This window comes from Cryptosporidium sp. chipmunk genotype I, assembly GCF_004936735.1.
Source record: "Cryptosporidium sp. chipmunk genotype I strain 37763 chromosome Unknown contig_19, whole genome shotgun sequence".
NCBI lineage: Eukaryota > Apicomplexa > Conoidasida > Eucoccidiorida > Cryptosporidiidae > Cryptosporidium > Cryptosporidium sp. chipmunk genotype I.
The window spans coordinates 225,775-251,345 of NW_027125589.1; the positions used below are offsets into that span (position 1 = coordinate 225,775).

At 33.9% G+C, this 25,571-nt stretch overlaps 15 protein-coding genes across 15 annotated transcripts; 8 read left to right on the forward strand and 7 right to left on the reverse strand.

Moving 5' to 3' along the window:
* Positions 1 to 509: 509 nt before the first annotated feature.
* Positions 510 to 2,120, forward strand: ELE39_001734 (oocyst wall 6; the record flags this gene model as incomplete). The annotated part of the gene is made up of 1 exon (XM_067344773.1): positions 510 to 2,120. One exon carries the CDS (start codon positions 510 to 512, stop codon positions 2,118 to 2,120), a length of 1,611 nt encoding a protein of 536 aa, XP_067201949.1.
* Positions 2,121 to 2,578: 458 nt separating this feature from the next.
* On the reverse strand, positions 2,579 to 7,483 carry ELE39_001624 (adenylate cyclase; the record flags this gene model as incomplete). The annotated part of the gene is made up of 1 exon (XM_067344663.1): positions 2,579 to 7,483. One exon carries the CDS (start codon positions 7,481 to 7,483, stop codon positions 2,579 to 2,581), a length of 4,905 nt encoding a protein of 1,634 aa, XP_067201839.1.
* A 503-nt stretch (positions 7,484 to 7,986) lies between these two features.
* ELE39_001625 (10 transmembrane domain translocator) lies at positions 7,987 to 10,194 on the reverse strand (the record flags this gene model as incomplete). The annotated part of the gene is made up of 1 exon (XM_067344664.1): positions 7,987 to 10,194. The coding sequence occupies one exon, from the start codon at positions 10,192 to 10,194 to the stop codon at positions 7,987 to 7,989; it is 2,208 nt and encodes a 735-aa protein (XP_067201840.1).
* A 600-nt stretch (positions 10,195 to 10,794) lies between these two features.
* On the forward strand, positions 10,795 to 12,384 carry ELE39_001626 (ALG6-like dolichyl pyrophosphate Man9 c2 alpha-1; the record flags this gene model as incomplete). Its single annotated transcript, XM_067344665.1, has 1 exon — positions 10,795 to 12,384. One exon carries the CDS (start codon positions 10,795 to 10,797, stop codon positions 12,382 to 12,384), a length of 1,590 nt encoding a protein of 529 aa, XP_067201841.1.
* A 16-nt stretch (positions 12,385 to 12,400) lies between these two features.
* ELE39_001627 (eukaryotic translation initiation factor 6) lies at positions 12,401 to 13,159 on the reverse strand (the record flags this gene model as incomplete). The annotated part of the gene is made up of 1 exon (XM_067344666.1): positions 12,401 to 13,159. The coding sequence occupies one exon, from the start codon at positions 13,157 to 13,159 to the stop codon at positions 12,401 to 12,403; it is 759 nt and encodes a 252-aa protein (XP_067201842.1).
* A 208-nt stretch (positions 13,160 to 13,367) lies between these two features.
* On the forward strand, positions 13,368 to 14,309 carry ELE39_001628 (WD repeat; the record flags this gene model as incomplete). Its single annotated transcript, XM_067344667.1, has 1 exon — positions 13,368 to 14,309. The coding sequence occupies one exon, from the start codon at positions 13,368 to 13,370 to the stop codon at positions 14,307 to 14,309; it is 942 nt and encodes a 313-aa protein (XP_067201843.1).
* Positions 14,310 to 14,539: 230 nt separating this feature from the next.
* ELE39_001629 (cullin of plant origin) lies at positions 14,540 to 17,014 on the reverse strand (the record flags this gene model as incomplete). The annotated part of the gene is made up of 1 exon (XM_067344668.1): positions 14,540 to 17,014. The coding sequence occupies one exon, from the start codon at positions 17,012 to 17,014 to the stop codon at positions 14,540 to 14,542; it is 2,475 nt and encodes an 824-aa protein (XP_067201844.1).
* A 793-nt stretch (positions 17,015 to 17,807) lies between these two features.
* ELE39_001630 (ribosomal RPS3A) lies at positions 17,808 to 18,596 on the forward strand (the record flags this gene model as incomplete). Its single annotated transcript, XM_067344669.1, has 1 exon — positions 17,808 to 18,596. One exon carries the CDS (start codon positions 17,808 to 17,810, stop codon positions 18,594 to 18,596), a length of 789 nt encoding a protein of 262 aa, XP_067201845.1.
* Positions 18,597 to 19,101: 505 nt separating this feature from the next.
* On the forward strand, positions 19,102 to 19,314 carry ELE39_001631 (mitochondrial inner membrane translocase; the record flags this gene model as incomplete). Its single annotated transcript, XM_067344670.1, has 1 exon — positions 19,102 to 19,314. One exon carries the CDS (start codon positions 19,102 to 19,104, stop codon positions 19,312 to 19,314), a length of 213 nt encoding a protein of 70 aa, XP_067201846.1.
* A 510-nt stretch (positions 19,315 to 19,824) lies between these two features.
* On the reverse strand, positions 19,825 to 21,150 carry ELE39_001632 (Rrp3p; the record flags this gene model as incomplete). Its single annotated transcript, XM_067344671.1, has 1 exon — positions 19,825 to 21,150. The coding sequence occupies one exon, from the start codon at positions 21,148 to 21,150 to the stop codon at positions 19,825 to 19,827; it is 1,326 nt and encodes a 441-aa protein (XP_067201847.1).
* A 543-nt stretch (positions 21,151 to 21,693) lies between these two features.
* ELE39_001633 (small nuclear ribonucleoprotein) lies at positions 21,694 to 22,014 on the forward strand (the record flags this gene model as incomplete). Its single annotated transcript, XM_067344672.1, has 1 exon — positions 21,694 to 22,014. The coding sequence occupies one exon, from the start codon at positions 21,694 to 21,696 to the stop codon at positions 22,012 to 22,014; it is 321 nt and encodes a 106-aa protein (XP_067201848.1).
* Positions 22,015 to 22,400: 386 nt separating this feature from the next.
* Positions 22,401 to 22,562, reverse strand: ELE39_001635 (uncharacterized protein; the record flags this gene model as incomplete). Its single annotated transcript, XM_067344674.1, has 1 exon — positions 22,401 to 22,562. The coding sequence occupies one exon, from the start codon at positions 22,560 to 22,562 to the stop codon at positions 22,401 to 22,403; it is 162 nt and encodes a 53-aa protein (XP_067201850.1).
* A 389-nt stretch (positions 22,563 to 22,951) lies between these two features.
* On the forward strand, positions 22,952 to 23,486 carry ELE39_001636 (DNA-directed RNA polymerase subunit; the record flags this gene model as incomplete). The annotated part of the gene is made up of 2 exons (XM_067344675.1): positions 22,952 to 23,087; positions 23,167 to 23,486. 2 exons carry the CDS (start codon positions 22,952 to 22,954, stop codon positions 23,484 to 23,486), a joined length of 456 nt encoding a protein of 151 aa, XP_067201851.1.
* A 249-nt stretch (positions 23,487 to 23,735) lies between these two features.
* Positions 23,736 to 24,413, forward strand: ELE39_001637 (uncharacterized protein; the record flags this gene model as incomplete). The annotated part of the gene is made up of 1 exon (XM_067344676.1): positions 23,736 to 24,413. One exon carries the CDS (start codon positions 23,736 to 23,738, stop codon positions 24,411 to 24,413), a length of 678 nt encoding a protein of 225 aa, XP_067201852.1.
* Positions 24,414 to 24,709: 296 nt separating this feature from the next.
* Positions 24,710 to 25,117, reverse strand: ELE39_001638 (histone H3; the record flags this gene model as incomplete). Its single annotated transcript, XM_067344677.1, has 1 exon — positions 24,710 to 25,117. The coding sequence occupies one exon, from the start codon at positions 25,115 to 25,117 to the stop codon at positions 24,710 to 24,712; it is 408 nt and encodes a 135-aa protein (XP_067201853.1).
* Between the last annotated feature and the right edge of the window lie 454 nt (positions 25,118 to 25,571).

The following is a 25,571-nucleotide window of genomic DNA, read 5'->3' on the forward strand; positions in this document are numbered from 1 at the left end:
AGACTGTAGTTTCTCACCAGTCTTGTTGGCTATTCCATTGTAGGCTCCGAGGCAGCTCTGAGAACTTTGCGAGCTTAGTATTCAACCCCCTTTAGCCGTGAAAGTAGCACCGGCGTGCAAAACTGTTAAATATTGCGATTTGTAAGCAGTGAATTTAGCTGCTTGGTTTCAGTCGAGTTAACTTTACTATCGTTTTTACGGTTTGGTAGAGAACAAATTGGTCGACTTGGCTTGGCGCCAGTATTGATTGACTTCAAATTCATTACATGCATCATATTAAAGAACAATAGGAATTCTCGAATGCGAGACAAAAATTATTAAAATTTCTAAATTAATTCGAGATCTAATTAGATATCATAGAGAAGTACGAACGGGAGTGATGCTTGAAAAAAATAGATTCTGAAAACATTATAATTTGGTCTCAAATTTCTAGGTTAAAATAATATTTCAAAATAACAACAGTAACTGTAAGGGTAAGATTGAAAATATAAAGTAAAATCTTAATAATAATGAAATATCTGGGATCATTTTTGTTTGCATTCGGGGCTTTGGTTTCAGTTTCCAAGGTCAATGCACAACATGGACAGCATTTGCATGGGCATGGACATCATGTTGTTCCAACAAATGTAAATTATTACGAATCAAACACAGACGTACTTGCTCCAATTATTGAATGTCCACAAGGATATTCTATTAGCGGAAAACAATGTACAAGAACAATTTTTGTTCCAAGTTCAGTAAACTGCCCAAAGAAGTATGAGCTGAGAGAAGGACAATGCGTAAGGAAGGAATACAGCTCAGCTATCTTGGTTTGTGAGCCAGGATTTGAATTGATTAGTGGCCGTTGCATTACTAGACAATCGGTACAAGCTGAAAGAATCTGTCCACATGGATTTGCATTGGCTGGAGAAGAGTGTATTTCTATGAAGGAGTTTGCGGCTGATTATAGATGCCCACCTGGATTCCAGAGAAAGCATCAAGAGTGTGTTAGAGATATCTCAACAGATCCATTAGAAAGTTGTCCTCCCGGTTTTGAGCCAGTTGATAAACATGGGAAGATGGTCCAGTGTACTAGAACAGAAGCAGTAGATGTTATGCTTTCTTGTAAGCAGGGATATGAACTTAGAGGTGATATTTGTGTGTTAGTAGACATTACGAGACCCAACTTGAAGTGTGAGAAAGGTTTTCAACTTAAGGATGGAGTTTGTAACAGACTTCTCCAGGTTGATTCTCTTTCACAATGCCCAGCAGGTTCCATCCCAAGAGGTCACAAATGTATTGTAGTAACAAATGTTCCAATCATTCCTTCTTGTCCGTCAGACTTTGAATTGGATTCAACAGGAACTAGGTGTATTCGTATGGAGGAGAGACCAATCATTCAAGAATGCCCACAGGGATTCAAACTCGAATCTGGGCAATGCGTAAGTATTTCAAATGTAGAACCAGAAGTTTCTTGTCCACCTGGCTCTACACCACATGGGCACCACAACAAGTGTTTCAATATCATTACAGAACAACCAATGATGCAATGCCCTCATGGCTACATTGAAAGCGGAAACGGAGAGTGCATTTCAGAAAAAATGAAACCAGCTTCTGCAGATTGCCCAATTGGCTTTTCCAGACAAGGAAGCCAGTGTGTGAAGATTATCTCTGAAGTACCATCTAAAAGTTGCCCATCTGGTATTTTAAAGAACCATAGATGCGTTTCATTTGAGACCGCTCCAATGATTGGTTTCTGCCCAGACGGAAGTGAAGTTCCACCAAGTGGCTTGTGTACTGCAACAACAGGAAAGCCATTTTCATTAAAGTGCCCACACGGGTATAATCTTGAAAATGGGCAGTGTATTCAAGAAATTGTTGCGAAAACAAGTTATATGTGTCCATCAGGCACAAGTGATGGCCATGGAAAGTGTGTATCTCTCGCTGCAACACCTGCATTGCCAGTATGCCCACACGGAATGGTTCTCACCCCAGATGGCTCTCAATGTGCTAAAACAGAACATACAAAGATATCTCTTTCTTGTCCGGATGGATATCACTTTAATCACGGAAGATGTGAGAGCAAAGTACACGAAAAGCATCATGGTAAGAACACGAGGACTGCAAATAGCCACTATTAAATTAGATCATAAGATTTTGAATACTTTGACTAACGGACCCAATTTACCTTAAGAAATAGGAACAACTTTCACATGAAAGATTAACTAGTTTAAATTATCGTTTCTTTGCTCTAAGTAAAATAATAAGATATCTGATCGATTTTAATTTTATGTATCTTTTAAAATTTATTTCCTTATTTCCACTTACAATTCAAACCAACTGATATTGAATTTTTTTTTCTCTAGTAAAGAATAAATGAATATGTTGCTTATGTACTTCGAGTTTTATATTTGCCTTGCTGAGTAACAACGGGGTATTATTAAAATATTTGATACTTATAAACTTTATTATTCAAGAAAATTAAATATTTTAAGGTCATAATTGAATTAAATAAATTCAGTTTAAACCAAAAAAGTAAAATGTTCTAATTATAATTCAATCTCGCAATTAAAGAAGTTTAATTCAGCAATAAACTACGTCACTTCTCATCTTCGGGTAGTGCATCCAAATTTGTTGGAATACTATTATTACTAACACTAATGTTGTTAGGTATTGCTGAAAGGTATCTAGCTGATGTTTTGCTGACTTCATTGTTGTCAGCGAACTTGCTGCTGGAAGAATCTGTAGGGGATGAAGGAAGTTGAGGTGATGCACTTCTAACTGATGGACTAAGTTTGGAAAGCCTTCTTGAAAGCGTTTTCCTGGAAATTCTTGCAAGTCTCTTTCTTTCATCCGAGAGAAGGGATTCTGAAACAACCCTTTGAAAAGCTACACTTTGGAAGCGATAGTACTCAATGTAATAGGGCAAAATATCACAATTCTGAGGCTTTTGGAATTCATGTTCAGATATTGATTGGTTGTCTTCTGTGATAATTATATTGATATTCACAGATTGTTCGTTATTTATTTCGTTTCTTTCATTTTTTATTTCGGAAGTCTCGCTTGAACATGGATCGATTACATCTATAGAGTCTTTGTTATTCTTAGAAAAGTCTGATAAATTCATGCTTGATAAGTAGTCTGAGATATCTTTCATAATAGGAGTTGAGCTGGAAATATCTTTGTAAATATCATCTTCATATCCATTTAAGTTTTTGTCTTGATCATTCTCACATAAAGTCATGTGTTTTGAGTTATGGTCACTGTTTATTGATCCACGTCTAGATCTATCAACTCCGAAATTTATGGTATCGCAAACTTCAAAAACATCTTTATTAACCATGGCCTTGATCATTTTTAGAAACTCAAGAGGAGACTTTTTTTGTGGATAAACTTCATGTAACTCTGAGGCAGTAAATGCAAATGTAAATGCACTGGCAATTTTCGCAGCCATTTGTTCATCTGGCTCAAGTAGTTCTAATTTTGACATGCAATCTGCCACAATCTCAGGTGCAAATGGTATTTTCCTTAGTTGCCCTGTAACTTTAATGTATCTTTTATTATCCTCATAATTCCTATATAGGCACGAAGATTGATCTAACTTTGTAAATGACAATCTATGCCTAGACCCCGATAAATCATTGCTTGGAAACCGATTTGATTGTCTATTTCCAACAATAGGTACCCCATCACTACTCAGTAGTTCGCGTGGCCCGGGAGTCCTAAATCTAGGAACCTTAATCCTCCTTTTTATTGAATCATCAGACCATCCTTTCGAGTCATCGCTTGAAGTAGAGCCAGACGATGAAGATTCATCGCTTGAAGAGTAAATTGATGAAGTGAATCCCAAATCACCTTGGATATTCTTCAAATTGTATCCTGATACAATGCTTGATATTACTCCGAAATCGAAATTATTTCCAATTGATTCAATGCCTGAAACAGTATTAGAGCATACGCTTGCATTCCTGCTAATATTATTATTTAGTAGAGAATCTGGATTATTCAAAGGTTTATCAAAATCTAATATTAAGGAATCTTTTTTTTCGGGATCATCTACTTGTTGATCATCTTGTGTACTGATAGAAATGGCCTTATGTGAAAGAAGTTGTAATAGAGTTCTTTTTATATGCTCCGGAATACCTCCAGAGGCTCTATGTACATACTCAACTAGCTGGAATGGAACTTGAGTACTAATACCTAATTGGTGCCCAATAAATTTGGAAGTTTCGTTCAATGTTAATTTTGGAACTTCAACAAATGCATTACATTCCTTGGCCCATTGAATTATTTCCTTTTGTTCTTCTATCGAGTCAGTGTTACTACTGCATATTAAAATAAATAATAAAGGCGGAGAGGATTTGAATGCTGGAGGAGTGCATTTTATTGTTTTATATAAATATAAAGTGTCTTTTGAAATATGTTGAATTGGTCTTTTAAATCCTTTGCAGAAAAGGCATATTCGAGAATGTTTTCTGCGCCATTTTTTTAACTCTTTAAAGTCATGTTCAACTTTCCTTTTTCTTCGGATCATAGCAATTCTTGCAATCATCTTGGCAATTTTCCAACTTTCCTGTTCCATTCCAGCATAGAAACATGTTCCACTTTTTACATGTAAACAAATGATGCTGTTTTCATACATGGAGAAGCCATTAACTAGAGATGTGATAATTGGGCCCAAACCTTTCTCGTCATCTTCATCTGATAACTCTTCTTCTGAACTTGTTATGTCATCATCAACTTCATCTTTTAAAGTTTCCTTATTTAAATTTTCATCATTTTCGAATTCCCGTTGATATAATCTTTTGTCCAATGATTCTGATTGCCCATTCAGATTCTTTACAAATAATAAGGGACTCCTAAAAATGTCTTTCATCTTCTTGCTTTCTTTGTTCTTATATTTTCCCATTTTAAAGAAGGCTTTATTTTCTGAAAGCTCTGATGGAAGAACCAATCCTTGCAAAACCGGTTTCAGTTTATGTAAAGTCCAGTGAAAAGAAGGATGAGTAAGTTCCTTGGCTAACCCATAGATTGAATTATCTCGGTCAATATTTGAGAATCCTTTCTTCTCCCTAGATTTCGTTAGTCGCCATGATTCTACAATATCTGTACAAAGAGTTTTCCATGGTAATAGAGGTACGTTTCCAATATTGATGAAGGGTGTATCCGGCATATTACTACACAAGAAAACCTTTCTCTCTAACTTTTCTCCAAGATGCACGATGTTTTGGATTATTTCGTCTATTCCACAGTTTTCCTTACCATAAATTGCCATTACCCCTCCCAAATCCAAGGTTGGGCGTAATATTGGATCCCAAGGTTCGTAATATTCCCAGGGCATTAGAGGCCCTAAGAATTTACTTTCTGGCATGCTATCCATTGGATAGTCAGGGGTTACTCTGAAATTCGGACCATTCATATCTGGAAGGCCATAGCTATACCTTGGCTTGAAGAATTTTTTTAGTTTCTTTAATGGCTTCCAGCCTCGCCAAGTTCTGATGCTCTGGAGGTTTTCAATATTGAGATTTAGATCACTATTTTGATTATTTGAATTCACTGTTGGTAATAAATTATCTGTAGAAATTCCATCTTTAATATTAGAATTGTCTTTATTATCCAATAAATTTGAATCTCCGGAATCACCTGTTTCAGCCTTTCCACCGGTGATACCTTGTAGACGGTTCCTAGTTAATATACCGGTTGGGGAAAATGTGCTTATCGACACATCTTTTCCTTTAGGGTAGAATGATTCTTTTTGTATGAACTGCATTGCGTGATTGCATGCTTCATATGTATTTAAATCACATAAAATCTCGTTTTCTCCAGCTCTTGCCATTAATCTAGCTGATAAGTTAACAGTATCACCTAGTGCAGTGTACTCTTTACGAATTTCACATCCAACGGTTCCAATCCAAACTCTTCCAGTACCTATTCCAATACTTGAACTTAAACCCATAAATCTAATGCTATCCAATATTCTTAAACCTGCAAAAACTGCTCTTAAAGGGTCATCCAAATGATATACTGGGGGAAGCCCAAAAATTATTAACAATAATACACCCTTATCATCCACCAGGAATTTGTTTACACTGCCTTCCATTGTATAAGCTGCTTTCTGGACTAATTGCATTAATTGATGTGCAGTTTTAGAGCCATAGTGAGTCGAAATATCTAAGCCTTTAACTGAAACAAAAATACAAGTCAAACGCCTCACTTCATTCAAGAAAACGTTATAACCACTTGATAAACATCTATAAACTGGCGGCGGAATATACCTTCTTAGTAGATCAACATCTTCATCATGAATATGAATAGATGCTAAAGGAGGAGGAGGCGGTGGTCTTGGTAAAAGTAGACTGTTAAGCTTTTTAAAATCAAGGTTGCCTTCGCATGACTCTACACTTACATGCTTACCGAGGATCGAGTATACTGAAGGGGATATAACAGTCTCTCCACTCTTTGCTAATGGTTCTGCAATTGCTATTTCTTCAAATGGTGGTCCACCTACGACATATTCCCATCTATCCATTACACCCCCGACTTGTAAAATTGTTGTTCTACCATAACCAACACCAATGTGTAGAGTTAAGTGTCTTCCTGGAATTGGGGTGGGGAAGTTGTGCAAAGTCCTATGTATGTCCATACAGCATTCACATGCCAGCCTACAAGCATGGAACATATCAACAGAATATGTATCAGCAGCATTTGAACTGTGTTGTGAGGGCGATTCTTCTGACTCTAATTGCTCTTCTTTATTCCATCTTTTTTCGGAAGTTGCCGGACTATTATCACCACTACTGATTTTTGACTTATTTACAGATTTACTTGAATCTCTAATTAATTTGTTAAATTGGGGATTTCCTTCATAAACATTTGTTTGAGACAAGTTTTTAGTACCTTCGGCTATCAGACTTGCCCCTCCATTATTTAAATTAATCGTTTCATCATCCACTGGCCAAACAACGCAAATAGCATCACCACTAAATTTAATAATATCGCCTCCCCAATAATGAATAATCTGAATTAATGGAGTAAAAAAGTTGTTAATACATTCACCCAATCTTTCTGCACCATTTAATTGCTTGTCCAGAGCTGCTGTTAAAGCAGTAAATCCCGACGCGTCACAAAACATGACAGCTCCTTTGAAACTCTCAATAATAACATCGAAGTCATCTGCATAACCAATTCTTTTATCGGCAATTGCCTCCAATACGGTTCTAGGAACAAAGCAAGAGAATTGGTTTATATCAAATGTACTGCCCAGCTTTTTTTTCAATTGTTCCGACGAAGAATTCATTTTCTTCATGTTATTTAGTCGTTTTTCAGACTTTAAGGCGAGCCATCTCCAGTCATCTGAAATTCTATCTCTTTCTCCGGATGCTATTATATCTAAATCAGGTGGTCTTTGTGGGACCACTTTTTCTTTATTGCCTACAACAATTGAACGAATGCCAGAATACATAAATAATGTGCTTTTGGCAGCGATCAAAGGGACCTGTCCCATCCTTAATTCAACTACTATTTATTTTCACCAGTTCTGCAGTTGATTTACTTCTAATATAGTACTTTTGTATATTTTGCTGAGCAAAATTACCTTTAGCTTTAGAATTCTGTGTGGTCTTTTCCCGCCAGACCATTAATAATAAAAAAAAAAGCATTTCTTGATGAGAAGATTGGCGGTAACATCTTTAATTTGTCAGTATTCACTACATGTATACAGAAAAAGATATATTTATAAAGCTTTATAATGAAAAACTAATATATTTGCCTACATTTATAAGCACACATTTCCATTAAAATTCTAATATCTAGATAATAATCACCCTTTTATTCATAAATAATATTCCTACCAGCGCTATATGAACTTATTTAAGGCATTTCCTAATTCTAGGTTCTAAATGTGTTTCGAGTAAATAGATTAGACGCAAAAAAACCTCTGCAATTGAAATTTTCTGAATTTCACATATAAACTTGTTGAATTATGCTTTGCTTATAATTTCTCATTATTCAAGTTATGATTGTTGATTCTTCCTCGTCACTTTCTTCATAATTATGTCCAGACAACCCCTGACTTTCATTATGACCTGCAACTTCTCTTTCAGATTCAACTATTATGCTAACATCCAAAGATATATTATCGTTCGATGCCTCAACTGTCCTATTATTTGGGATCGCATCAACTGAAATTTGTCTGCTTTCAATTACGGGTGAGGCATATACGCTAGCAGGCATTGAAACAGAAATTTTAGACATACTACTCCTTAAATCAGTGGAACTTTCTCTAGAAATGTTGGTGAATTTTTCAAACAACTTATCCAAATCTTTTTGCTCTGAAGATTTTGTTGTTAATGTATTTCCAGTATATTGGCTTTCTTGCTTTCCATTAGAAATACAACTGTCTAAGGAAACAGATTCCGTAATCTTCTCTTCTGAACCATCTTTCTTATTCGTGTCAGAACCAACTTCTTGTTTATTATTACAGTCGCATTTGATCTCTGAGCCCTCTTTTTCTAGTTGGCATTCACATTTTTTAATTTTTGAAGAAATTATCGTCATTTCTGCTCCGGAATAAGTGTTAATGTGATCCACTAAGTTTCCAAAAATTTCATAATTATAATTTTTATCATGATTAAAATCTGAACTGTAGCAAAGTTCCTCGACTTCTGATAGCTCTTTTGCAAGAATTGATGCCTTTTGTTCAAATTCTGACTTGAAAACAGCTATCCCATTTTCAGAGCTCACCTCAGAATGAACACTTGATTTATCTTTAGTCTTGCAATTCAAAGACTTTGCAAAACCGTACCATACTGATCCTGCCAGAGTTAAACAAATACCTGTAATAGTGTGGGCACTTGCATGATCATGGAATATTATGAATCCACCCGCTGTTTGGGCACAACTTTTAAACATACCTAGCACATTAAATGTAACTGGTGAGGTATATCCTACGACCAAAAAGGTAAAGTAATTCAAAAGCATTGAAAGTAATCCACATAATATCAACAAAACCCAAAGCCTAAAGAATTCTGGTTCATTTACATCAAAAATAGCAGAATCCAAAATCAAATTCTTTTCTTGAGCAAGGAATATACATGGTATTAACAGAATAGTGGAAATACATTGGTTATATTTCATTAGTTGTATCGCATCCCCATTGAAATAATTCATGCATTTTTTCATAAAAACGTTATAAAATACCTGGCAAAATGATGATGCCAATCCAGTAATAATTCCCATAGCTGAAAGACTAGATCTGTCTAGAGAGCCAATTAGAAAACCTGCGCAAACTACTATACATGCAAGAATAGATTGCCAAGTTTGCTTTTGCCCGAGCATAAAGTAGGATACAATAACAGTGAAAATCAAGGACCCCGATCTTGCGAGTTGATAAGTTGAAACCTGTACGTATTTTAAACAAATATTTCCAAATGCAACAAGCCCGACAAAACAAATCGACATAGGTAATATTTTGAGTAACTTATTCATTTCAGCACTGAAACTGATATAATTCTTTTTTTGTTTTGCATTCTCATCGCTTGTCCTTTCTCCTATTTCAATTCCAGGCAAAGAGTTTTTCACAGAGTTCTCTGGTAGTTGAGTTTCTTCCACTAAAGTATTTTCTTTGAACGAAATTTCAACAGGAATACTTCTATTGGAGCCTGCTTCCATTTCTTTCGCTGATATGTTTTCATTGGAAGTACAGTTTGTGCTTGCTATATTCGCCTGTCTAGTTTCATTTTCTTTCCTTGCATTTGCACTATCTCTTGAAACTTCTCCAGGAGAATTCTTATCCATTTTTGACATGTTTGGAGTTCTTCTGGATAGCGACAAGATTCCAAAACAGAATACACCCACAATTTGTTGAACCCATGTTGCGAACACAGGGAAAGGTGCTACTTTATCAAAGAGCCAATGATTATAGTAAATAATTGCAATTGATGTAAAAAAATACCCAATGATTGTATATAATGTTAGAAATATATTATTATTGCTGGAGAGCCTAACTCTGCCAAATATTTTTTTCTTAGGATTAAGATTTTCCTTGCAATCTTTTCTAATATCATCTGAGTACTCGTATTTATTATTAAGTATTCCTTGCTCCAGATCTTTATTTAAATCACTTTTTATATTTAATAAAGAACTTTCAAGTTCTATTTCCACTTTTGGAATTTTTACTTCAGATGAATTATTAATTTTGGAGTCGGTTGCAATCATTTTCAATATTTATTTTTTATTCAATTTCTAATAATTGGCTTTAATTTATGAGTTACCTTGCATCAATCTCTGCATTTAGAGGCACATACCTTGAGAAAGAGTATTCTCAATAATTCAATAAATCAATGATTGGTCCTTGCCTCAACTGCATAAAATAGTGCACTATTTGGGGGTTTTTAGACAGAAACGCGGAACTATTAATTAGTTCATGTTGATGGTTTATCCGCCAAAATAAAAATTTATTTTAAACTTCGGTTAGAATTTACGATCTATCAATAAATGCTAACTCAAATTCTGGAAGAAAGTATTGTAAACTTCAACAGCTATTCAGTTTGATTTAACTTCATCTCCTAAGTTCATTTTTCACCACACTATTTTTTTTGATCTTCGCATGCAAAAAAAAAAAAAATGGCGGCATAACGTTTGGGTCAAGGTATGAGGGGTTTAAAATAAGTATATACTCTGGAAATGAATCTGCTTTTCAATTAGATGACAAATGCGTAAATAAGAATAAATTTCAATTCTTTCATTCTATAATTTGTGTAATGAAGTGAGAATAGGCGTGGCAATTATAATAGATTTTGTGTTTTAGTTTTGACAATGTTGAAGGTAATTTTGGCAGTATTAATAGGAATCCTTCTTAGGATGCTAATTGGATTCTCTGAATATTCTGGCCAATCGGACCCACCAGTGTTTGGTGACTTTGAGGCTCAGCGACACTGGATTGAAATCACTACAAATTTGCCTGTTAATATGTGGTACATTGATAGCCAGCACAACAATCTGAGTTATTGGCCATTGGACTATCCACCATTAACTGCATATCATAGTATGCTATGTGGGAAGGTTGCAAATTTTTTAGGGTTCAGTAAATTTTTTGAATTGTATGAATCTAAGGGAATAGAAAATGAGACTCTCAAATGGTTTATGAGAGGTACCGTTTTGGTTAGCGATGTTATTATTTTCTTTTCTGCTTTTGTATTTTACTGGAACGTTTCTAATCCTATTAGTGATAAGAGCGAGTCAAATAAATATTTGTTGGTAACTCTTATATCAGCACCTTATATTTTTGTAGACCATTCACATTTTCAATATAATTGTGTTGCAATTGGTTTGGTAGTTTGGTCTGTAAATTTCCTTTACTGTGGCTATCACGCTTTGTCAATATTTTCCATAGTTTCTGCAGTATTCTTTAAACAAACCATGCTTTATTTTATACCTGCATTTGCATTCATTTATATTTCAATTATAATTAACACTAAAGGGTTCGTAATGAAAGTTAAAAAAGTGATTTATTTTGGGTTATCAGGAATTTTTGTAACGTTGTCAATTTTATTTCCGTTTATTCTTGATAATATAAAGAATCCAGGCAATTATAAGGATTTCTATTATACCACAGGATTTGTTGGTTTACTAACAAAATATAAAATTAATTTTCTTATTCCAATAATAAAAAGAGTTATACCTATCTGGAGAGGAGCTTGGGAGAACCATGTTGCATCTTTCTGGTTTGCAAATATATTTATTATTAATTTAAAGAAGTGGGCAATGAAAAGTGAAGACAACTTAAATACTGCGCTTCAAATCTGTACAACAAGTACATTATTGGGATTCTTGCCAGCGTGCTTAAATTTGTTAAATAACCCTTCAAGAAAAAAGTTTGAAATTGCTTTGCTTGCATCCTCTCTTTCATTTTTTCTATTTTCTTGGCAAGTACATGAAAAGAGCATTATTTTGCCTCTTACGCCAGCATTGTTATTAATGGATGTCTTCCCATGGATATCTCTAAACCTCATAATAGTTTCATCATTTTCGCTTGTGACACTCTCAATCTTGGATAAAACAACTTCATACTTAATAGTATTTGGATTATTCTCAATTATTATTTCATTTAATGTTTTGTATGATAAAATTGAGATAACTGGTGGCATTACTGGATTACTGTATAATAATGCTCCGGCATTCTTGTTAATATTGTTTTCATTCATGCTAATCTGTCAGTATTTAATTCCCCCACCTATTAGATACCCATGGTTTCACGAATTTTTAAATGCTCTAGTCTGTGCGTGGACTCTATTTTCACTACTTATTATATGTACACTAAAAGGAATGCTGTCTGGGAAAAAAAATGTTCAAAAAAAAGGATTTCAAAATAAAGATATTAACCTAATTTATAATGATAAGAATTAACTTGATAATCTTGCATTTACGCAAGTGTATCTATTATTGATGACTTAAGCTTAATATCTTTCTCACGCATTTCTTCCTGGTTATTCACGCTACTATAGGTTCCGAACTTGAAAATTCTTTCAATAACTGCCATCTCAGCAGCAGTAGTTTCCATACCTACGAAACCTGCCCAGTCATTCACTACACAACCAGCACTAACAACATCGCTTCCTCTGTTAACTGTTCCAGAGGTAATTGGGATTTGGAGCAATGCCGACAATTCATTCATTTCGTCTTCGGATGCTAATGTATGCACAATTCCACCTTGATTTGTGAACTTAGCGTAACTCCCTACTAACACATGCCCGGCTATTGTGGTCCTAAATACTTCAACTCCAAGCACATCCTGAATTATCTCCTCAGATTCCTTATCCATGTCCGTATGAATAAGAGCAACGTAATCGTTACATGCAATACAGTTGCCTAAAGCACTTAAACGCTCTTCTATTCTTTGAACTTTTACATTATCTGGTAAACTATTCCTCAAGTGTTGAAGCTCCTGATCAGTTGCCATATTTGAAACCAAAAGACCATTGCGATTCCCAACTGTGCATCTTCCTACCAGCCTTGTACCTCCTATAAGAGTATTAATAATAGGAATATGGTCCATCAGCTCTGCCTCAAAAACAGATGTAAATGCTGCAGAAGAGCCATGAGCTAATAGACAATATCTATTAGTAAGGTTTGCAAAAACTCCAATTTCGGAGGAGCTTTCGTATGCAACTCTTAACGCCATATTGCAAGTTTTATGTCAAATGAATTTTTTGCCTATATTAATTTCTGTGAAAAAGTAAACCCGCTACAATCGTTATTCTACTCACGGCGCCATTAATTCTTGTAAATTTTATACTAAGACAAACAAAAGAACAATAAGGATAAGGTGCTAAACAAGCTATAAAACTCTTTTAATTAGCTGTGACTAATAGTGGAACGGCGTTTTATATATGGAACACAACTATGCCGATTTAAACAGTTCTTCGAGAGTATACGAGCTTACAGGAATTAATGGAGAATGTTTGAGCACTTGTTTTACAAATGATGGAAATTCTATTTTGGTTTGTGGGAATGATCCGCAAATTCTCCTTTTTCAAAGCTATGAGAGTAGTAAACGTGGAATATCGATACAGGGACATAATAGAGCTGTGCTGGAAGTTTCCATGAACAAGCAACATGGACTTCAGTTCTCCTCTTGTTCTGCGGACAAAACAGTGCGTTACTGGGATATTGAGACATTAAAGTGTATCTCAAAGTTTAAAGGCCATACAAAGATAGTGAATTCGTGCAAATGCAATAACACTTTGATCATTTCAGGATCGGATGATGGACAAGTACGTACATGGGATACTAGAATGAATCAAAATAAAGCATGCGTTTATAAATATGATAATAAGTATCCAATAACAGCAGTATCGTGCGAGGGAGAATGGGGTCGAATTTTTTCGGGAGGAATCGACAACAATATTTACATGATTGACATGAGAGTATCTACTGTTATTACCCTTTCTACACTTAACGATACAATTACAGGGTTAGACGTTAGCCCCGACAATTCTTTTCTAGTATCAAACTCTATGGACAGACAAGTAGTAATATGGGATATTAGGCCTCATTCAGATTTACAAGACAGGAAAATAGGAACTCTTATTGGCGCAAAGCACAATTTCGAGATGAATTTACATAGGGCAAGGTGGAATTTTGATGGCGATCTCTTGGCTGCAGCTTCTTCAGATTCAATAATATATATTTGGTCATTCAAGCACAAGAAGTTAATGAATAAGCTTGTTGGCCACAAAGGAGCCACTTTAGATATTAGCTTTCACCCTAGCCTTCCCATTATTGCCTCAGCAGGTTCCGATAGGCGTGTGATCGTCGGAGAGTTTATTTAGCTACTATCTATAAACTAAATCTACTCAGGTAGGATGTATAACTAAGTAGAATTTACATAGTTATATGCAAAAATATATTATTAATCTTCTATTAGACAATTGTTTCTTTCGATTTGTTCACTTCAAGTAATAATTAGGGCGTCAGTGTTACATAAAAAATTTAATAATAGAATAAAACAAACAAAAAAAATGCATAAATATGTAGCAAATATAGTTTGATTAGTGTATCGCTATGTTAAGTATAAAAGTTTGTCTGGGTCATCATGATGGTTCTCAAGGTATTCCCTTTCCACTAGATATTTGATTTTGTCAATTATTATTCCTTCCGAGGGTTTGTAGTCGCATAACTGGGATGAAACATAGGAAATAATATCACTTCTTGTCATTTCTCCCTTAACTTTCATAATTTTAACAATTGCTGCCTCTATGGCATGACTTTTGTCATATTCAGTACGATTCTTTTGAGTTGTCTCTGTTTGATTTGGTAATTTAATAATTGTAGGGGACATGTTATCAGTTGAAACAAAATCCAAATTTAATTCAAATACTGGGTTATCTGAAGCAATTTGGACGTCAATCATTTTAAAAATTTTTACATCTGAATATAGAGGTTTTATATGTTTCAGTATAATTGACTTTTCTGTATTTAGTAAATTCTGAAGCTCAAGTAAAGATAAGCTGATAAAATTATTGAACTGTAGCAAAATACATGCTTGATACGTATTACAATGTATTTCAAAACATTTAACTACTCCATTAGGTGTAGGTAGTTTGTAGTCTAAAACGCATTGTCCATACCAATATACCCAAGAGAGCTTTCTGTGATTAGTTTCTAGGGAATAAAAAGTTTCAAAATCGCTTATACATTTTTTAAGATTAGCTGGCAAATTCATGCTTGAAGAGTCTAATGTAGGCCAATTTGAACTTGTCAATACATTAACAGTAAAGTCAATTTTTGTTGAAATTGGAACCTTAAACATTTGCAAACTCAAGTCGAGCATTTGGTTGTCTTTTATTTCTAACTCATTATTTTCTATTTCACCTCTTGTAATGTCTTTTAGGTATTCTTTGAATTTAGTATTCAAGCTTTGAGCCATTTGAATATCCATAATCATCCCTTCTAACTTGGATGTGAATCCAGTTCCACATTTATTTTTAAGCAAAGATATAATGTATAGCTCATTTTTTTCTAAGGATAAGTTATATTGAAGAAGCCTCTTTGCAAGCAGAAACTTGTAAATTTGAAGAAAATAATCTTGAAAGTGGATGTAAGAAAAAACTTCCACTAATTTTCTTCCCAAAACAGTAAATTGATCGTTTAACTGAACATTAGTGCCATTCCCACTCTTAGAATGACTGTTTTTTAATAACAAATCGCAATAATAACATACAAGCTTCGCTTGGTTTTGGCAACCTACTTCCAAATTAACAATTACCTCAAAAGACTCTCTAATTGTCTTTTGGACTGCAGTATCATTATTGAAACAGGTTTCCAATAAGTATATCGAATGATCAAAAAGAGAAATAATCGTTTGTACGAATAAAACTCCATGCCTGGTATTCAAAAAGGGAACGGTAATTGATTTACCAAGCATCCATGGCCAACTTGAGGTCAAATTAGATGTAGATTGAATCGGCTCAAAAGTTTCTTCATTATCAATTTCAGCATCTTGAGCAAAATGAATTGATTCTGAGAATTTATTAACTATCATTTGGCCACATTCTGTCAAATAGTGTTTAAATTGAGTATTTAATGCGTGGATTCCATGATGAATTGTGGAAAAAAGCCTAAACAATAATTTTAGTTGTTCAAATTCATTGTTTACAAACATATCCTTAATAGAGCTGGAGTCTGAAAGAATAACTTTAATTTCATCTGCAAGCAATATTTGAGTTAGGGATTTTTGGATTTTTTTCCACGTAGAATCAACTAAGCACTTCGTGCAAAGTTTATTCTCGAAGTTAACAATTTCATCCACACGTGACAAGTACTCTAATAATTTGTCATGCCTAACCCATTTGGGTGCAAGACTTCTGTAGTGAGAATTTATGCGGCTTATAACTACCTTTTCTATCTCGTTTTCGTATATTTCTGAAATTCTGCTCTTCTCACTCATTTCCAAACATACATTCACAACTCCTTTCAAAAGTTCACTGTCAATATCATTGGTTCCAAGTCTGTAATCCTGAATTGAATTACTAAATGAGAATGAAATACTCTCCTTGAACTCTAAATACACAGTCTCGTAAAATATTGTTATTCCTTTTAACATCAGGCTCCCTTCCCCTACAATTTTAACGTGATATTTATTCAAGTAACCAAAAAAGCGTTCCATCCAGTGCGTGTAAATCAAATGGTTACTCCATAAAAGCCGGAATTCAAACAGTAGCTTGGAGCCTGTAGAATTCCTTAATGCTCTTAAAACATTTTCTTTTAAAAAATTCTCAATAGTTTCGGAATATTTGGCAAATAACTGCCTACTCCAATTTCTAGGGTTTTGGGTACACATGTTATAAATTAAAGTATAAATTTTTGAATACTCTTGGGCAGTAAATAAGTTCTTTACTGTGCTATTAATATTATCCCTATTTAGTAAATACACTTCCAGAGGCTCAATAGCCTCTTTCTTAATTTGAGCCCATCCCTCCTCAAACCCAATGTTTTTATTCGAATTTGTGTATTCACAGCTGAGTGATGCTGACATAATTATCTAAACAATATAACGAGTGAGCAACAATTCTCATCTCCACTCATTTGACCATAATGGTCATTTTCGTTATTTTTAAATAACTCCTAAATATTATCAATTCCTTAATTGTATTTTGTGGGAGGCGGGGCTTTAAAAAAAAATAATGTTTTTTCTTCTGCCACCTAAAAACACGTCATTTTCTTTTCCTGATTTTAAATATGGCTGAATAGAAAGTTTTTTAAAACTTTCAAAATAAGAGCATTTCAAAAAATAAAATATGGCAACAAACTAAATTCACACGTAAAGGCACCGTTCATGTTAACAATTGGAAAAAAGTAATAACCCTGAAATTGTCTAAGTGTAAACAAATCAGATAAAATAAAAGAAACTAATAATAGATTAAGAACGTTTTGAATATGCCTGAGAAAAACAGAGCTTAGGAAATAGAAAAAATTCATACTTGACACATTTTTTAGAGCGGTATATTATTTATAATAAATTACATGTCCGTAAATTTTATTTACTATTTTTAGATACTTTTAATCTCTAATTAATTAAAAATGAAATGCAAGTAAATTGTAACTTGAAGAATATTAATGATTAATTAATTTTATTGCTCCCCACAATTTTAAATATATTAAAGGAGACAGCGCTTTGGCGCCTAATATGCGTCTTTCATCAACATCTGGGACGAGTATAGTTAAAAAGGTCAAGGTACGGCGTCTCAAAGCGCAAAAGTAACATTGTGAATAAGAAAAAAGAAGAGTTTGCTGCTTTCTTTTTTTATTAGTTTCGATCGACATCAAATATGGCAATTGGTAAGAATAAGCGAATTTCTAAGGGCAGAAAGGGAGGACGTAAGAAAGTTATTGATCCTTTATCACGTAAGGAGTTTTATGACCTGCGTGCCCCAAGTACCTTTAAAGTACGTAACTTCGGAACCACTATTGCTTCCAAGAACCAAGGTACAAAGTTAGCAGTTGATGCTCTTAGACACAGAGTATATGAAGTGAGCTTAGCTGATTTGAACAACGATGAGGATCAGGCATTCAGAAAAATCAAATTACAATGTGAAGATATTCAGGGAAGAACTTGTCTTACTGAATTCCATGGAATGGATATGACTAGAGACAAACTCTGTTCCTTAATTAGAAAGTATCAAACACTCATCGAAGCTCATTGCAATGTTAAAACTTCTGATGGTTATGTATTGAGATTGTTCTGTATCGCATTCACAAGAAGAATGGCAGACCAAGTAAAATCAACTTGCTATGCCCAGACTTCTCAAATTAGACAAATTAGAAAGAAAATGGTAGAAATTATCACAGCAGAGTCAGAAGGTACAACTTTGCGTGATTTGGTAAAGAAATTTATCCCAGAATCAATAGGTAAAGAGATTGAAAAGGCATGTAGGCACATTTTCCCATTACAGCATGTATTTATTCGTAAAGTTAAGGTATTATCAAAGCCATCATTTGATGTGTCTCGTCTTATGGAAAGTCATGTTGGTGCTGATGGTGTTGAAGAAAAAGGTACCAAGGTTGTTTCCGAATCAAACCAAGCAACCAACTTATTGACTGCTGAGATGAAGGCATGATTTTAAACTTTTCAATTTCATAGATATCATTATTAGGGATTATCTTTACATTTAAGTGATCAGTTTCGAATTTGCGTATTTTTCTGACTCTTGCTTCTATTGTCCACAATTTCTATGTTAGAATGGTGTATTAAAGAGTTCGGAGCTCTTGTTAGTCGTCCTTGACGAAGAAATAGACTTGATGGGAAGTTGTTTATTGTTAAGAAAGGGTATATTTGGATGGCTTTGTTCTTCAAGAACTTAGAGCTATGTCATAAGGAGAGATTATTTTGGAGTAAATACTAGCTTAAATATTACTGAATGTATATTTGGCAATCATTTGCAAGTATAGAATTCCAAGTTATTTTTGGTTATTATTCGGCAAATTAGTCTTAAGATTAATCTCCAATTTCATTCACCTATCCCGCTATTAATTCATTTTTTATTCAATTAATTTTTTTTTGTCAACAAACTGATTTAAAACTAAGCCAGTAGGAAGAGATTAATCAGAACTCAAAATATTAACATGGGAGAACCTTCTGAAAACAAAACCCAAAATTTAACAAACAATTTGCTTTTTAATGACAACTTAAAGCTTGACAAGTTGGATTTTGATGTAACTAGATTTAAAAGAAAACAAGATTTATACTTTAACTCCTATGATAGACTTTGGGGGGAAAAGGTAACTTATAGTGTGGGTCTATCTTATGGGACAGGTGTGTTTCCTCATTGCTTTTAACTCGAGCAAATAATTATGATTTGAGTAGGCTTTCTCTTGGGTTCTACATATGGGCTAATTAATGCAATGAAGAGACCTGCACTTACACCTAAGCTCAGAATGAATTTAATTCTTAATGAGTGTGCATCTAATAGCGCAAAGATTGCAAACCCACTGTCTATCATTAGTAAGTTCTTACAACATAGATGGATAAGTGAACATTATAATTTACTAGCTTTATTTTATTGTGGATTTTACAGAGCAACAAAAGCTATAAGGAAAAAAGACGATTCCCTTAATTCTATAATATCTGGGGCATTATCTGGAGCACTCTATAAATCAGCATCCTCAACAAGGGTTATGGGAAGATATACATTGATCTCAGCAGGTAAGTTTGTGGTAAGGAACAATTCAAGGGAATTTATTATTTTGTCAAAAAAAAATTAAAAATAAATAAAATATAGTTGCCTTTACTCTTATTGATCAAGTAATACGTTATAGTGAATAACTATAATTTTTATATGTGAATCTTTATTTCTTTTTGTTACGATTCTTCAGTTTTCTATGTCCAACTAGTGCTGTTTTTTCATTAGAATCATTAAGTTCTGCATCTACAGTTCTTAGAGAGTCAATAACCTTTGCATGAATCGCCATAACTTCTTCTCTTTGCAAAGAGGTGTACTCATCAAGTTTCTTATTTAGCGCAAATTCAATCCTTTGGAAAGTCTCGACGTCATATTGGGTAACCATAGAAATCGCTCTACCGCTCCTACCTGCCCTTGCAGTACGCCCAACACGATGTACATAATCCTTACTTGATGTTGGAACATCAAAGTTAATAACGAAATCTACATGTGGAATATCTAAACCTCTGCTTCCTACTTCTGTTGTAAATAATAATCTTTTTTGTTTTCCTTTGAAGAGATTTAGTGCTGAAAGACGTTGAGACTGTGACATTCTGCCATGCAAACTAATACTATTGAATCCAAGTTCTTTTGCAAGCAAATCTCCTCTTCTACAATTAATGCATGTATTACAAAATATGATTCCAGTATACTGACCCAAATTCTGAAGTAATCCAACAAAGTAGCTCCATTTGTATTTGAATGGAATAAACATATAATATTGCATTAAATTGGCAGCGGTATCATATTTCGTGTTTACACAAATTTTAACTGGATTTGACAATGAAATCTTTTGGAGTTTAGCGACTTTTGTTGTCATTGTTGCAGAAAATAAATAAGTAGTTCTGTTTCTTGGTGATGATTCTACAATTTTATTCAACGCAATTTCGAAGTCCATGGATAGCAACCTGTCAGCCTCGTCCATAACCAGGAACTTGATTCCCCCAATATTAAAACCTTTGGTGTTTTCTAAATGATCAACTAACCTTCCAGGAGATGCAACGATAATATGAGGTTTTTTTGCTAACGAAAGAGATTGTGTAACCATATCAAGTCCCCCAACCAATGTTGCAATTTTTAAAGAGATTAAAGAACCGAACGCAAAAAATTGCTCAGAAATCTGAACGCAAAGTTCTCTTGTTGGAGCTAATATAACAGCATACATTGGAACCTGATCATCAAGCAATCTTTGCAAGATTGGAATAATGAATGATCCAGTTTTGCCAGAACCCGTCTCCGCAAGTCCTATAATGTCCCTTCCTTCAAGAGCTATTGGGATAGTCTTTTTCTGTATTTCTGTTGGGTTTTTCCAACCTAGGGATTCACATGCAATACAAAGCTCTTTACAGACTCCTAGGGAAGCAAATGATACACTTTCAGAGCTGTCACATTCGGCCTTTTCTGCTGTTTTTGAGGCATCACCTTCTAAAAGCTCCGTACTTATATTAATCATTTCTACTCTTGTAGCTTATTAATAAAATTAAGTTTGCATCAAGATCTAATTATTTGTCAAAAATATAGTGTTTTTCAGTTCAATAAGTTTAAAAAATTTAGACTATTCACCTTAAGTTATACCTTTGAAATCTTTAATTTCTTAAAAACCTAAATCCATTAATTAAAAAATATACTTCTCTTAAATAGTCAAATTTGATTCTTCGGTACGGCGCCTCCACGCACAGGTCTCATAGCTTGTTAATGTTATGGTTGAGATCAGATTAAAAAGAAGTTATAAGACTAATATATATGTAGACTTAAAAATTTAAAAGGAAAAATTTTATTGAGGGGAAGACTGATTTTAATAGGAGATAAAGTTTTCTAATTAAAATTGAAAGTTCTGAATTCATATTTGCATTTTAAATGTAGTTGGGAGAGTAATTTGATTCCAAATTGACTTAGACTTGAAAATAATATCTTTACAAATAATTATTGCTTATTAAGGTATTAAAGGATTTCCAACCTAAGAGTAGCACTTAAATATTTACTAGTATAAAAATTAATGACTGAAGAGTCCAAAATTGAATCACAAACAATAAAAAAGGATAACCCCAGTGAAGGGCCTTTAAGCCTATTAACAGAATGCGTAAAAACAAATACACAGATTCTTGTTAACTGTAGAAATAATAGAAAGATTTTGGGGAGAGTTAAAGCATTTGACAGACATTGTAATTTACTTCTTACAGATGCAAGAGAAATATGGACAGAATCTGTAAAGTCAGGTAAAAAAGGATCTGCTAAATATATCAACAAAGATAGGTTTATTTCCAAATTATTCGTAAGGGGGGATTCTGTTATTTTGATTCTAAAGAGTCCAAATTAATTTAATAATTAATTAACAATACCTATATAGCTTCAAATATTGTCTAATCACACTTTTAATTTTATATGTTTGATAACATATTATTTTCTCGATTATAATAAATTATACATTCCGCTAGTTATTAATCAGACAATTAGGGGTCAATCCAAGGCAAAGTTGCTGCAGCCTTTCTCTTCTTTGTTACTTGAGTCAATTTCACTTTCTGGCTTAAATGATTGCAAGTTTTCAACCATTAGTCTCTCAATAGTAGAATTAACTTGGAATTCAACGTTGTCGTACATAGTATTGATTTTCGCATTTAGAACATTTGAAAGTTCGCTAACATTTCTGTAATAACTTTAGTGATAATAGGTTAAACTCACTGCAAATTTTATTCGGAATCAAACTCACCTAATAATGTGCCCTTCAAGCTCACTTTGTCTTTTTGGGTCGACCTTGGAGATAATATTAACCGTTTCCTTAAGTTCGTTTAAGATATTTATCAGTAGGTTTTGGGTTTTTTCCAGGAACTCTGCTGGTCCTTCCAAAATATCCTTCTCAATTTCCATATTTCATAACTGATCTAAGATGAAATGTGATCGATTTTTAGAATACCAGGCGCCTATGAATGCATCTAATCAAGATTACAAATGCAAAAATAAGTTGTGAAGAGAGAGACCTAAACTCAGAAAAAAACTGAATTAGCAAAGTGATAATAATTTCTATAATACGATAAGTCTACTATTATATGATCAGTCGAATTCAAAAACGAAAATCATTTATTTTTTATACTCTTAGAATTTAACTGGCGCTAACTGTGCTATCTTTTTTACATTAAGGATAAATTTTTAGGGTGAAAAAACGATTAAAAAATCAAGATTTTATTTTTCCCGAAATAAGGTTGACAAATCATATTATTATTTAGACAGGCTTTTTGACTTTACAGTTGACAAAGAAAATGGAAGATGTTAATATGAAAGAAGAAACTGAACATGGCAATAACTCAAGTAATATGGCTTCCAAAAATGAAATGTTGAGCAACCTTGAAGGCCCAAATTTAACATTTCAAATTCATGAAGAGGATCATACTTTAGGTAAGCTACCTCTAATTTATTGAAATATAACTATTATCTCATTTTAACATATTTCCTTATATATATATTTTTTTTTCAGGTAATGCACTACGCCATTTGGCAATGTTGAACCCAAACACAACATTTGCAGGCTATGCAATTCCTCATCCGTCTATCTCCACAATGAATTTGAGAATAGAAACTATATCGAATCTTGAAGTTGACAATAAGAACTATGTTTTAGACTTGAAGACTGTACCCAGCTTATCTCCGGTTAAAAAAGGCAGCTCAAAAATGCAGGATGGTAAGGTAGGGGCTACTCAAGTCCTTTTAAAGGCATGCGATGATTTGGGCTTAATATGTAATAAAATTGAAGATAAATTTGACAAAGCAGTGCATGTTCATCTTTTAAGTAACTGATATTACAAACATTTCCAAAAATTATTATAACGAAATTTATTAATGCGTAGGAAATCTCAGATAAATATTCTTAGGTTAGTGCATAAATATTTAATCTTTTAACTCAGCATACTAATATTTATTATTTTAATTTAATTTTGTATTTCTTTTCGTATAATAAAATATTACATGAAAAAGATGTTTAGTTTACTCCCGCCATTCGTTTTCGATAAATTACTTTTCAATGTAAAATTAAATAAAGGTTGATAAATGAATAGATTAGCGAATCAAATAACAGTAACTAGCATTCCAGAAACAATTGAATGTGATTTGTCGAAGAAGAAAGACGGCAAATTTTTTATATTAGAGTCAAAAAATGATATTTCTTCTGCCAAGGAGTTATTTAAAGGCCTTAGAGACGGCCTGAGATCAAACTGCAATGTTCAAAATTATTCATATTTTGAAGATAAGCTAAAGGAACTTGTTCTTCGAATATCTTCTGACGAAGATTTCACTCTGAATGATGATGAGAATATTGACGATGATGTAGCATGCTCAAGTGTTCAAACAAAAGAAGATATTATGCAAATACTGGAAAAATCCAGGAAACTAAATAAAGAAAACATACAAGTTATAGACGGTGTAGAAATTCTTCTTTCGGGGCAAGGTGGAAGACCATTTGCCAAGCTTGACAAGCATTTTACTACTCGGAAAGACGAGATTAAAGAATTTGAACCTGAACGAAGAATTCAAATACTTCGAGAACTTGATAATTTACTCATTTCAACTCTTAAATGTACAGCGGAAGTCGACCGTCTCAACCAAATTAATGCTAACGCTAATATTAACTACTACCCGAACTCGTCAATTAGCAAAAACATCGAGGAAATGAGGAGCCTAATTACAAACCTCTACATAAATTCGTTCAAGGGATCACACAACCCATAAATAGAAAACCCAACTAATTAGAATGAACACAGATCTCGGCTAAGATAGATTACTTAATTACCTATTTAATACACCATTTATACATGATTATGGCGGCTAGTGCCGCCTGGAGAGCAGGCAAAATGCATGCGCTATATGGTTAGGGAATGCCATTAGTCATTTGTAAAATACTAAATGGCGACTGGAAAGCTCCGATAATATCAAAACTGCACGAATAGCAAATGCTCGCAATACTGGAAACCAAGACTAGATTTCGAATATATTAAACACCACTAAAGTAGCATCAGGGCTCAGATTTACCTCTCACCACGGATACGGCGAGCCAATTGGACGTCCTTTGGCATAATAGTGACACGGTGAGCATGGATAGCACACAAGTTAGTATCTTCAAAGAGACCAACGAGATAAGCTTCGGCAGCTTCCTGTAAAGCCATAACAGCTGATGATTGGAATCTTAAATCAGTCTTGAAATCTTGAGCAATTTCACGGACCAATCTTTGGAATGGCAACTTTCTAATCAAAAGCTCAGTGGACCTTTGGTATCTTCTAATTTCACGAAGGGCAACAGTTCCTGGTCTATATCTACGTGGCTTCTTCACACCACCGGTTACTGGTGCTGACTTTCTTGCACCCTTAGATGCCAATTGCTTACGTGGTGCCTTACCACCAGTTGATTTACGTGCTGTTTGCTTAGTTCTAGCCATTTTTAATTATGTTTTATTTATTTTATTCTCTTCGCTTTCTCAGGGACCTTGTCGACACAAAATGCAGGCAAGTGAATTTTCTAATTTCCTTTTATCCTCAGTTTATTGGCAAAACTCCACACTTAAACTTTTTAACATTATTTTACTATATCTCCACACCAAATAATTATTATCCACGTTTCCACATAATTCCCGCCTAAATATGAAAATTATATTTATTTATTTGAATTATTATTAAAGAGAAAATATACGTGAGGGGATGAAGTGTGGGTATGTGATAGTGGGTAAGTATTTATGTGGGTGAGAGTGGTAATAATTAATTTTTGTGAAGGGGGGGGGGGGGGGGGGGGGGGGAGACATTTTTTTTTTTTGGGTGGTATGTTTTGTTCGTTGTTTTCAGCAGTTTCCTTATCCGATTTTTTTTAAAGATTTTTGGGGTTTAAAAACATTTTTT